Below are 13,345 nucleotides of genomic sequence, written 5' to 3' on the forward strand. Positions count from 1 at the left end.
TCAGACCCCCTATTCCCAATACAGCTTATCTCTCATTAGTCTTCCCCAGACCCTCTGCTCTGGTTACATAGCACTAATTACACATCTTGAAATATGCCCTTCCCTGTATCTCCCCTCAATGGTGTCTCCTCCTGTACAGGACATTCCCCCATGCCACTCACCTCCTACACTCTTTCTTCTAACTCCTATTCACTCATCAAAACTCACCTCAGATTTCACCTCCTTCAGGACACTTTCAATGGCACCTTGCTCTTTTAGTCTGGAATAGATGACAATTCTATACGCCCCAGAGCATCCCATGTTACTTCTATCAGAGAACTTATTAAAATTGTGTAACGTGTGTCTTGATGACAGGAAGTGGGTCTTTCATCTCTGTAACCTGAGTGCTTAGCCCAGTGTCTGGCATATAGCTGGTGCTCAGTAAATGTGAATAAGTGAATCCATGTCTCTTGTTTGCTACCATTTGACCATTGTTCTACTTATACCTACTTAAGTCTCCTGATTGCCAACTAGTCAGTTCTGTTAATGGATACCATTAAAGACACAGCCCTAAAAAGAGATTTCTTTACTTGCGGGAACCATAAAGTCTTGGTAATGGTGAAGGTCCACCGTAAGTCATTCAAAGGGAACAGTGCAGCTGCTATATACTCACACAGGCTCGAGAACAGGCAAAAGACAAATGGCAAATAGAGCACCAAAAGCACCTACTTGTCCCTTTGGGCCAGGGCCTCAGTGTATTGGTTGGGCTTGACCCGGTTTCCTGGTACATCTTCCCTGTCCTTGGTGACCCCCTTCAGTTTCTCTGAGAGCTCCAGGTTACACTCTTTCTCTGCTTCCACCAGAGCCGCCATCCGTGCGGCTTCATTTTTTGCTAGCCTGGATTCCTGCAAAAAGAGCGAGAAAAGAACAAAACCTGAAAGGTTGCAAACATGGGTACTTTAGGGAGGGAAAAGGTGAATGCCAGGAGGCAGAGCAGTCGGAAAAGAGGTAAAAGGGGACCCCTAGCCGTGGATACTCACCTCCTGCAGAAGCTGGATCTTATTCTCCAGGAGCTCGTAAACATGCTCCGTCTCCTGCTGTCTCTCCTCAAACTGGCGCCGGAGCTCAGCTTCATTATGGCTGTTGAGATTCTCCACATCAGTGCTAAAACCAGAGCAATGGCCAGTCAGAGCCAGTCATATAATTTAGCAAGTGGACCCATTAAGGCTGTTTCAGTAATTCAGAGTCCCATTGATGAGAATAAAAATGAAGTATTTTTTTTCTCTGCAATTACTTGTGGAACTGCTCTTTCCAACTTTTCAGATAATCTTTTAGGAACTCTGATTTGTGTTGCTTGTCAATCAGAATATACCTGACTCCCTAGAGGCTTGCTTCATTACTGCTATAGCTTCAAGAGAAGAATCTTGCTTATGAAAGGCAGACAGTCATCAGATGGTTTAGAACTCAGCATCCATGTTCACCATCATCTGTCCCCGGACTTTCCCATTAAGACTGCTCTCCCAGAGTGCTTTGCTAGTTCCCTGCTTGTCTTGCTATTTGAATTTAGAGTGTTCCTTCCATTTAGGTTGCTGGAATAGAATATCTATTTGGACAGCCACAGAAATGCTTTTCTCCTTTACAGCCAGCCAGTAACCTGTAGACTGTCCTGAATCTGGGCTACGTACCCAGAGTTCTATCCAGTTTTCCCACAGTCCCATGCAGAAAGCAGACGTTTAATCTATGGAAGCTCAGGGTTCTGGTCCAGCTCTGCTTCTCTGATGTCCTTAGGAATGAATGCCCAGGCGCTAGCATGAAGCGGGTAAGGTGTCACCAGCTTATTTATAGCTAACAACAGCTGCCTTTGGATGTCTGAGGATTAGAAATTTGGGGGCAGTATCAGGTGTTGAATGATCTTAATTCCGGTTTCTTTTTATTCTTGTTTTAAGCTGTTTGTTGAGAACCATGGACAATCTTCTTGTTCTCAGGGCAGATATTGATATTGAACCTTCATAGGCTCATGATAAATCAAATACTACTGCTCTATCCAAGCCCAGTAGTATTTTAATATTTGGCCCAGAAGGTTGTGCCCACGGTGACCAAATGGAACTTCCCTAAAGATTATAGAATTCCTTGCTCGATACTGGACACTACTCAGCACTGTCCCAGAGACTATATTTATCTTGAGTTCCCATGTCATTATGTAGCCTTTTGGTGGTAGAAGGGTCTTTGTTGTACAAGGGACACAAGTCAAGAGAATAACCTAAGACCCTTAAATAGACCTCAGGAATCATCAACTTTGACTCCATATTCTTTGATAAATGCAATAGACAACAGCTAACTACAGTGTCTTGAGATTGGAAGTTATACATTTTCTGAGTAAGTCAGCCAGGAATGCCTGATTTAATAGGCTACAGCTGTTGTGAAGGCAGAAGCGCCTTGGACATGATGCCAGAAGATATGGGCTCTGCCACTCATTTGAGAAGACTTTAACACTCTGTACCTTAGTTTTCTCATTGCTAAAAATAGGATAATGCCTCCTAATTAAAAACTGAAACGACATAATTTTTTTTAAAAAGCACTACACAAATCTCAAAACTTGTAACTCAATTGTTATTATAAATTTTCCTAAAATCTATTAGTTCACTTAATGCCTTAGTAAGTATTGAGTAATTCCAGCATACTGCATATGGTTGAGTCTGGTTTGAGTATTCTGATGTTGCTGGACTATCATTCTAAGCATCAAGAAATACTGTGGAGATAGAAGGAACGCCAGATCAGATTGGATGTGTCCTGATTCTAGGATATAATCTGAAAATTATTTTTAGTAACAACTTCAATAGTACTTGTCATTTAAAACTAAGGGTTTTTTAATTATAAAAACTGTAAATTATAAAAGTAACCATCTTAACAATACAGAAGGTATAGAAAGAAAAAAAATTGAAGTCTTCTCCCCATCACAAACTCTACTCTCACTCCCCTGATACAGGCAATGTTAAAGAGTTTGGTATGTAACCCCGCGGTTTTTTTCTATTCATATTCAAGCAAACACATGTACACATAGATTGTCTTTACCCAAAGGGGCTTATACGCTAAATATCATGCAGCACTTTTCCCCCTTACTTAGTCTATCAGGGACTTCCCACCAGGATAATAATATAGAGCTAACTCATTCCTTTTAATGACTACATAATATTCCACAGTATGTTTATATCAAAATGTTTTCAACCATTGCCCTATTGATGTATAGTTGTTCCTAGTTTTTTTTTTTTTTGCCATTACAAATAATGATGCAGTTAATATCCTTATACATTTATCCTTTCATACTCTTGCTTTTATTTATAAGGAATAGATTCCTTTTAGGAATTATTTGATCAAGGGAAGTGCTAATTTTTTATTTTGATAGGTAGTACCACATTCCAAAAATGTTATCACGATTCACACTCTCACCAGCACTATATGAGGGTGCCCATTTCCGCCAAACTCTATGTCAGCCCTGGATGTTATTAGTAGATTACTGACTGGGAAGTTTATAAGCTTAGGTCTGATGAATTTACCAATCTATGTCAACATCTCTCAGACTTATTGGAGCCCAAGGAAAGAAAAGCACATTGTTTCAGTTTCTTAACTGGATGCAGCATTCAAACGCCAGAGTTAAGGAATTTGGTTCCAAATCTATTGCTCTCAGTTAATGAGCCAGACTGGAAAGGACCAAGAGCTCAACTAGTTCAAACTGCAACTCACCATGTTTTATCCAGATGCTGTTTCTTGTCCTGGAGTTCTCGTTTCAGGCTCTCTACTTCAACCTTCAACTCGATGTTCTGAAAAGTACACAGGCATTAATCGTCATTAACTGCCACAGACCCTCTATCAGACAGAGAAAGACAAATATGATATCACTTTTATGTAGACTCTAAAATATGATACAAATGAAATTATTTACAAAACAGAAACAGACTCACAGACGCAGAAAACTTATGCTTACCAAAGGGGAAAGGCGGGGGGGGAGGAGAGAAAAATTGAGTATGGGATTAACAAATACACACACTGTATATAAAATAAACAAGGATTTACTGTATAGCACAGGGAACTATATTCAATATCTTGTAATAACCTGTAATGGAAAGGAATCTGAAAAAGAATATATATATATATATATATATATATATATATATATATATACACACACCTGAATCACTTTATACCTGAAACTTATGCAATATTGTAAATCAACTACAGTTCAATTTTTTTAAGTGTTCACTGTTATTACTTATAAAAACAACAGTTTTCCCTCCCTGACTAGGATAGCTGAAGTTCTCAGTCATAATCACATATTACTTAATCATATGTCATAGAAAGGAAAGAAAATTATTACACCAAAGGTGGGATATCCTAGGCAATCTGATCTGAACATTCTTTACGCTAGCTTTATTCTTCTACATAAGTAGAAAAGAGAAATGAAAAGGACGGAAAGAAAAAAAAAAGAGAAAAAATATAGTTACTTCTCTAGGCTTTAGCACTATGTCTATTCAAGCAAATAGACAATAAAGTTTACAAGTCTCACAGAGAACTGCTAAAACAGTTTCATCCCACAAGGTTAGATCCTAAATCTTACGATCAATTATTCTGGTGTATCAAGGTAATTTCATGGGCATTACAAGATCTACCACTTGGAAATGCAAGTACATTCCAATTTGCAGCATTAAATTCTAACCCTCTCTACCCTCTTTCTGCAGAAAAATCACCGCATAGTTAATCACGTTTCTCCATTCTCCGTTAGTAAATATATAAATTGTTAAATTCCAAGAATAGCTGAAGTGGATCCAAAATTAACTGCAGTTGCTTAGCTTATCAGCTCTTTGTCAAGATATCCAAGGAAATGCATGTACTCAAGAGAGGGTGGCTGGCGGGGCGAGAGCACCTTTCTCTCCTTCTACTCTCCAGAAGAATATCCACCCACCTAACCCAAGGAAAAGTTCCAATGATGAAGCTGAACTTAAATGATAAGCAATACAATAAACTTTCATTATGATATTAGTACCTAGAACTAGAGGACTGGGCTAACAATGAGTTATAGATTAACTGTGTTTAATCAGATTTTCTCTGTGTTGGTAGCTTGTTTTGTTTCAGGACACATCACTTGAACAGAGTCTTAATGCCAATCCATGTTAAACACAGGATTCTCCTGAAATGATTTCCACCCTGGTGTGTACTGCAAAGTTCAATATAGAATTGGGTTAAAAGAAACCAGTAACCAATTACCTGATTCCTTTTCAAGGATTCATTTTTTTTTTTAAGACTCTATCCTTTTATTTAACATGCCATAACTTCTTTCCTCCCTTCCAGTTTTATTGGGATATAACTGACACACAGCACTGTATAAGTTTAAAGTGTTCAGCATAATGATTTGACTTATGTACACCATGAAATGATTACCATAATAAGTTTAGTGAACATCCATCATCCCATATAAATACAACATGAAGGAAATAGAAAAAAAATTTTTTTCCAAGGCTTCGATTTTAACTCTGTAAATTGATCTACTGCTCATATAATCCACAATGTGCCTATCCCTTTTAAAAATAGAGATTTTCAAAATTTTGTCCCAGCAGAAGCTGTGACACCGGGAATAATAAAAAAACGAAACAAAACAAAACTGCTTTTTTAAAAAAATCAAAAGAGAAACAGTTTTGCCTGACCACCTTAAGAAAAAAAAAAGATCTTAACGCAAAATGTATCAGCCCTTTCATCATTAGATTAGAAGCATTATTACCCATTATATTGACTAGATCAATAGTTTGCAATACTGTGTCCCACCGGTATTCCACAAGACACTTCTAGGAATGGGAGAGGGAGAAGTTTAAATTAAAGAAGTGTGGTCACAGCCAGGGAATGTTAAAGGGTCTGCTCTGACTCTTGCAGACCCCTCTCCTCCACCGTTAACAGCACTCTTAATGTGGAAAGGGACTTATCAGGTCTTGTGAGGAATAATGAAGAGGTCTGACACTTGTTTCTTATACTCAGTATGCCTGCAGTCCAGTTGAGAGGAGCAAAATTCTGAGGTATGGATTTAAAATGCTAAAGGCGATCCCTGATGAGGAAGTTTAGGATATAGCGTAACCCAGGGAAGGTTTAATGTGTGAGATATACAAGGGTAGAGAAGGTCACTGTACATAAGGAAATATGGTATTAAGCTAGAAATTTCTCTACAGTCCATTCAGGAGCTCACTTATTTCAAGCACAGATATCTGATACAGCAAAATTCTAGAATAATTTTTAAAATTTTATCCCTGGATTGATAAACAGATAAACATAATGGAATGTTACTTGGCCATCAAAAGGAATAATAGATGCTACAACATGGCTGAACCTTGAAAACATTATGATAAGTAAAAGAAGTCAGTCACAGAAACCACACATTGTATGATGCCATTTATATGCCAGAATAGGCAAAGCCAGAGAAACAAAGTAGATAGGTGGCTGACTAGGGCTGGGGGGAGAGGGGAAGTGGGAAGTGATGGTTAATGGGTTGGGTTGGGGGTTTCTTTGTGGAGTGATGAAAACGTTCTAAAACTGATTGCTATGACATTTGCACAACTCTGTGAATATTCTAGAAACACTGATGTGTACATTGTACTCTTTAAATGAGTGAGTTTGTATTGGTATGTGAATTTTATTTCAATTAAATTATAAAAAAATGTTTTAAAACGCCCTAGGAAGTTATAGTGCTTATAATTAAATGATAACAATGATTACACATTGCATATCACACAGCCAGTTAGAACAGTGTCCAGCACCTAGGGAACATCATTATTATATCTGAACTAAAGAGCAAAACTATACACTGCCTTCAAGCATCTCTAACAGAAGTTAGCACTGGATATTTCAAAATCTCTTTCCAATCTTGCCCCTCCTCTCCAGCCCCCATGGTTACTGCCCTATGAGCTACTCCTTCCTTATCACTGGGATCAGAGTGAATAGTCTCCAAACTGATCTCCCCAACCTCAGTCTCTCCACCATTTAAATTTTTCCTAAAGCATATTTCTGATTAGTTTACTCAGAAAGCTTTTCATGGTTTTTAATTGCACAGCAATTAAATTTTACACTACTCAGCGTGAAAATGGAGTCTACTCAAAATTTGACCTCAACTTACCTATCCGGCCTTATCTGCCATCACACTCCACCAATCTCCCCCACTAAAAGTCATTTCTTATGCCTCTGATTTTTCACAACTATCATTCTTTTTGTACTTCAATACTGACACACTAAATAATGCTATGTCTTTCTACCTGCCCTTTTACACTTTTGAATTACAGACTCCCTTGGGACAGAGAAAAATGACAGTGTGGTGGAACTAGCCAGGTGTGCTGGTGGTCAGCTTGTGCCTTTTGGCTTTGCGATGTCGGGACATGGGTTTCAGGACAGCAGGCCTAGAAAGGCAGAAATCCATTTCTGCCACTTACTAACTGGGTGACCTTTTTTGTGTCAGTTATTTAACCTCTTAGAACATAACTTCCTCATCAATAAAAAGGGGTTACAAAAATTACCTTGAGCGGTGTAGTGAGGGGTAAATGAAATAACCTAAGCACCCAGCATAATGCCTGACTCAAATATCTAGCAGCTGTGACTAACTTGAGGCCCTCCGTGTTTTGCAACTTCGTGTGTAGTAAATGCACTGAATGAGTGAACCAACCAACCGACAGGAACAGATACACCTAGGCAGAAGTGGAATGACAATATGTTTGTTGAAGAAAAAAGGGATTGGCTAATGCTGTGTGATTATACAGAAAAACTTTTCATCTGAAGCCTTTAAAAGACCTTCTCTGTTTTAAATCGTGAATATTCCCTAAGAGGTATATTATTAACCCATTGAAGATAAAAGGTTGCTAAATCTGAGGCAGGAAAAGGAAAAATAACTTGCCGCAGGACAACTCAAGTCACTAGTAGAATTCCAAATACTGCTTAGAATTCCAGCCTCCTCTTCTACCTTTCATCCTCCCCCATAAAAGGGCCATTCTACCCTTGGGCCTAGTCTACTCTGAGACTCAGAGTTACTAATTAAGATCTCCAGACCTTAAAATGGACATTTTAGAGAGAAAGGTGAGCACGGACCAAGCATTAGATGGTATTAAGAAATTATCTTAAATTGGTACAGCCACTATGGAGAACAGTGTGGAGGTTCCTTAAAAAACAAAAAATAGAGCTACCATATGACCCAGCAATCCCACTCCTGGGCATATATCTGGAGAAAACCAGACTTCAAAAAGAAACACGCACCCCATTGTTCACAGCAGCACTATTGACAATAATCAAGACATGGAAGCAACCTAAATGTCCATCAACAGAGGATTGGATAAAGATGTGGTACATATATACAATGGAATGTTATTTAGCCATTAAAAAGAATGAAATAATGCCATTTGCAGCAACATGGATGGACCTAGAGATTATCATACTAAGTGAAGTAGTCAGACAAAGACAAATATGATATGATATCACTTATATGTGGAATCTAAAAAATGATAGAAATGGGATTAACATATACACACTACTGTATATAAAATAGATAATCAACAAGGGCCTACTTATTACTCTGTAATAACCTATATGTGTTTCAACTGATCTTCAAGCACTTTTGATGACAAGGATTATGTCTTACTTTTTATCTCATAGTTTGCTGCTGGGGGAAGAGTACTCAAAAAAAAAAAAAAACCTTGACAGCATAGCAGTATACATTCATTGATATCATCAGCAAGTAACTATGCACTGGAGATTAAAGCTTGCCAGAACCAAAGTGCTTGTCGGTGTGATAAGACATGAATTAGGGTCAGTGAGTGAAGGAAGTGGGTACTGCAGCTTTGTAAGACAGTATGAAACAAGCCAGAGAAAAGCAGGCCTTCCATGGAAGAGTTTTTTTTTTTTAACTTTTCCTTTTATATTGGAGTATAGCTGATTAACAAGGTTGTAACAGTATCAGGTGCATATCAAAGAGACTCAGCCATACATATATATGTCTCCACTCTCCCCCAAACTCCCCTCCCATCCAGGCTGCCATATAACATGGAGCAGAGTTCTCTGTGCTATAGAGTAGGTCCTTGTTGGTTATCATGGAAGAGTTTTTACTTGGGACAAAAATAAATATGGCCAGATCTTACTCTGAATCAGTTCTGTAGACTAAAGGAATTCAAAAAGAAATAGTTTAATAGGAGGAAGAGTCTCAAACGCTTGTGAGGAGATCCTCTTATAATTCCTGATTATTAACCCAAAATGAAAAGTCACTCTAGTGGATGGATTTTATTTTAAAATGTTTTCTTTTCTTTTTAGAACTATATCCTTTCTAGGAAAAGTATAGTTCAGAAATATTTTTGTTCACAGTGAATTTCTTTTCCAGACTTCTCTGAAACCACTGGGGCAAAGCATTAGCTCTATAAAACAGGGCGAAGTACTGAATATTTTCATAAGGGGTTCTTCTATCTGTCCTGAACAAGGGGCAAGGGTTTGGTCACTATACAATCCCTGGAAACACATTTTAGTAGCTTCCAAGTGAGTTGTTTTGTAGATGAGATTTCTTTTCACTCACCTAGTTTTAAAGCAAAACTAAGACCCTAGAGGGTCTAACTATTGGGCTCTGTCATTAACTGTGTGACCTTAGACTAGTCACTCCCAGAGCTTTGTTTTTATACAGTCAATTAATTTGAATCAGAGCCTCTCTCTCTTGCCCATAAGAATTATAATACCACCTGCATTGTTTATCTTCTCTGTTGATGTAAGACACCTAGCCAGAAGGTGTTCAAATGCAAATCATAAAAGTCCTCAGACCCTCAGGTCGAGGAAAGACCTTATTCAGACGTGCAGCCCCTGCCTTTCTACAGATTCCAGGTTCACTGTCATCCACTAGTGCAATCAAGCCCCAAATTAGACACATAGGTTGCCCCAACATGTGACAAGAATAGTTCATTGCCAGGGAAAGGATAGCAGGGCAGTGTCCCCAGCCTCCGTAAGCAGAAGACTACAAGGCCAGGCACTCTCCTGCCAGAGACTGCTTTAGTGTCCAGTTCCCCAAAGAAATGGAAAAAAACCAAGTGGAAAGTTTCAGTTTATACAATACAAAATACAAGGATCTACATCCGGATGGCAGAACTCCTCTGTTCAGGCCACTCTTTCAAGCCCAAACCACGTTAGTCCTTAGTAGAGGCCTGAAAACAATACCAATTCCTTCCCAGCTCAGTTTACCTTGATTAGACAAACACAGACACCCACCTCTGAGTAAGCACTGAGGCTGTGGATGAGTTCTAAGGTGGCCAGATATTTGGACAGACACAGCCAGGGCTCACATGTGTGTGTGTGTGTGTGTGTGTGCGTGTAAGAGAGAGAGAGAGAGAGAGAGACAGAGTGTGTGTGTGTGTGTGTGTGTGTGTGTGTGAGAGAGAGAGAGAGAGACAGACAGACAGAAAGGGTACTCACTGGGCAGAAGACAGGTAGCTAACTTGTGAGATGGGAGCATTTATTTATTCACTTTTTTTAAATCAAATATTTATTGAGCATCTCCTTTGGATATGTAAGGCACTCTAATAAGTATTAAAAAGAGCAAGGCAGACCCAATCACAGTCCTCAGGGAATTTACAGCCTATGGGGGCAATTAAACAGATAATTATAGTAGAATGTGATAAACAAAAGAGACCCAGAATCAAATAGCTGCATGGAAATACACACAGGTGGTAGATATAAATAGTAGCAGATACATAAATCAATGCAAGTCCACCCTATAACTCCTGGCTTTAGCCTCCAAAAAAACATTCCTAGGCCCAACTCAACATGTGTTATACCTTGGGTTGCCCTTCCTCTCAGCTCCCTGGTTCTAATCTTTTAAGGGAGGAGGAATATAAATCTGAAACTACAGAGCTGCCAAGGGAAAACAAAGAATCTTGTACTTAGGGCAGCAGTATGGTGAAGAGCATAGACTTTAGAACCAAACTGGCCTGGATTCAGATACTTACTATCACATTCTGTTAGGCTGAATCATATGAAAGTGCAGATACTCAACCATTTTTCACAGTTCCACATAATTCATCCTCTATATTCTAGAAGTAAGTCACTTAACCTAAGTTGTAGTTCCTTCAGGTGCTTACAATCACTACCTTTCAAGGATACTGTGAAAATTAAATGAAAGGATGTAAATGAAAATACCTGACACATAGTAGGTGTTCAATAAACATTAGTTTCCTCAAAAGTAGTAAGATGTATGAACCACAAGCAGAGATCGGTATTTCTGGTCAACCTTGAGTTTAGGAACCCAAGAAAGATAGATTAAAATGAGGTTAAATGATAAAATGATTAACTAAAAGCTTTGGGTTTTGACGGTGTGGGAGGCTGTGATTTGGGAGGGGGGCAGGGGACATACGAGAATTTTCTGTACCTTCTGTTCAATTTTGCTGCAAACCTAAAACTGCCCTAAAAAATAAAGTCGATTTAAAAACATGGGGAAAAATATGAGCTGTCTTGGGCATTTTTTATTTATACTCTGAGCTCAGAGGTCCCAATATACGCACTGCCTTGGTGTTCACAATGATCAACTTAAACCCTTCTTAGTCACTCTGTTAAAATCTTGGTCGAGTCCCAAAAGCCTCTGTTGATCTGGCCTAACTGAGCTGGCAAGTGAGAAAACATCCATATAAATACCAGTGATCTCAGTGATTCTCTCCCTGTCCCCAGCACATTCCTTAGCAGGACGAATCTCTCTCACTTGGCTGGAGCCTCTCTGTTCATAAATAGGACTGGCTGGGCTTAATTTAGAAAAGTGCAGGCCTCTTATGAAAGACAGGGGTGAGGCTGGAGCCCCTACAATCCCAGGACACCTTGTGTGGAGACAGGAACCCGGCCCCACTGAAGGGGCTATAAAAGGGATGCTCAGAATGATTTGTTTTCCTCAGCTATTTAGAAACTGGAGTTCAGGGGAACCATCCTGTGCTTTCCTTAACTTCCCTTTGGGTAGCAGGGATAGAATTGGGAGTTATAAAGTATAAAAATTATATTAATTTTAGGGGCTTCCCTGGTGGCGCAGTGGTTGAGAGTCCGCCTGCCGATGCAGGGGATGCGGGTTCGTGCCCGGGAGGATCCCACAGGCTGCGGAGCGGCTGGGCCCGTGAGCGATGGCCGCTGAGCCTGCGCGTCCGTAGCCTGTGCTCCTCACGGGAGAGGCCACAACAGTGAGAGGCCCGCGTACCGCAAAAAAAATTAAAAATTATATTAATTTTTCTACAGATAAATCGGTACATAGGAAACCTAAGGCCGTCTAAACATTTTTTTTAAAGGATGTTTGCAGATGTAATTATTATTTTATTTATTTATTTTTGCTGTGTTGGGTCTTTGTTTCTGTGTGAGGGCTTTCTCTAGCTGCGGCAAGCGGGGGCCACTCTTCATCGCGGTGCGCGGGCCTCTCACTATCGCGGCCTCTCTTGTTGCGGAGCACAGGCTCCAGATGCGCAGGCTCAGTAGTTGTGGCTCACGGGCCTAGTTGCTCCCCGGCATGTGGGATCCTCCCAGACCAGGGCTCGAACCCGTGTCCCCTGCATTAGCAGGCAGATTCTCAACCACTGCACCACCAGGGAAGCCCTAAACATTTTTAAATTATCTGTGGCATCTAACATGATCTGACATTTATCCCCAAATTCAGCTCTCCATTCTGGATCGGCACTTGCTTTGATCTACTCTCCAAAAAGAATAAAGCCACTCATTGGTATTCTGCAAAGTCCAGGACAGTTTTTCTTGCATTGAAACTTTCACTACAAAATGGAATCTAAGTTCCAACACCTGGCAGTCACTCCTCCCTTGGAAGCCTATCTGTGACCTGAAGCCAGGTCCTATGATCAGGCAACTCCTCTGAAATAATACCTGTGCTTGAGACCAGGGGCAGCACTTAGACTGTAGACTCTAAGTTGTATCATTCAGGATGGCAGCCACGAGCCACACGAAGCTATTGAACCCTTAAGCTATGACTAGTCCAAAATGAGATGTGCTGTAAGGATTTCAAAGACTTAATACACACTGGATTGAAAAGACTAGCCACAACAAAAGAACATAAAATCCTAATGATTTTTTTAATGCTGATTTCATGTTGAAATGATATTTTAAATATGTCATTAACATTAATTTACTTTTCTTTTAATGTGGCCACTAGAAAATTTTAAATTACATCTGTGGGGACTTCCCTGGTGGTCCAGCGATTAAGACTCCTTGCTCCAGGGAACCAGACCCCGCATGCCACAGCTAAGATCCCACGTGCCTCAACTAAGACCCGGTGTAGGTAGATAGATAGATAGATTACATCTGTGGCTTACATTAAATTTCTGCTGGACAGTGCTGTTCTACA

The 13,345-nt window shown here is 39.8% G+C and overlaps 1 protein-coding gene across 1 annotated transcript in view; it reads right to left on the reverse strand.

The window, feature by feature from the left end:
- Positions 1-704: 704 nt before the first annotated feature.
- The window catches only part of LOC114898341 (myomegalin-like), a 109,175-nt gene continuing 96,534 nt past the window's right edge, over positions 705-13,345 (reverse strand). Inside the window, exons 5-7 of the mRNA XM_029227670.1 lie at positions 3,721-3,797; positions 1,020-1,143; positions 705-884 (exon numbers count right to left, since the gene is read on the reverse strand). Of these exons, the coding sequence (XP_029083503.1) occupies positions 705-884; positions 1,020-1,143; positions 3,721-3,797 (381 nt within the window). The remainder of the gene's footprint in view (positions 885-1,019; positions 1,144-3,720; positions 3,798-13,345) is intronic.

Source organism: Monodon monoceros, unplaced genomic scaffold (assembly GCF_005190385.1).
Source record: "Monodon monoceros isolate NGI ecotype Baffin Bay Population unplaced genomic scaffold, NGI_Narwhal_1 Super_Scaffold_18, whole genome shotgun sequence".
NCBI classification, from domain to species: domain Eukaryota; kingdom Metazoa; phylum Chordata; class Mammalia; order Artiodactyla; family Monodontidae; genus Monodon; species Monodon monoceros.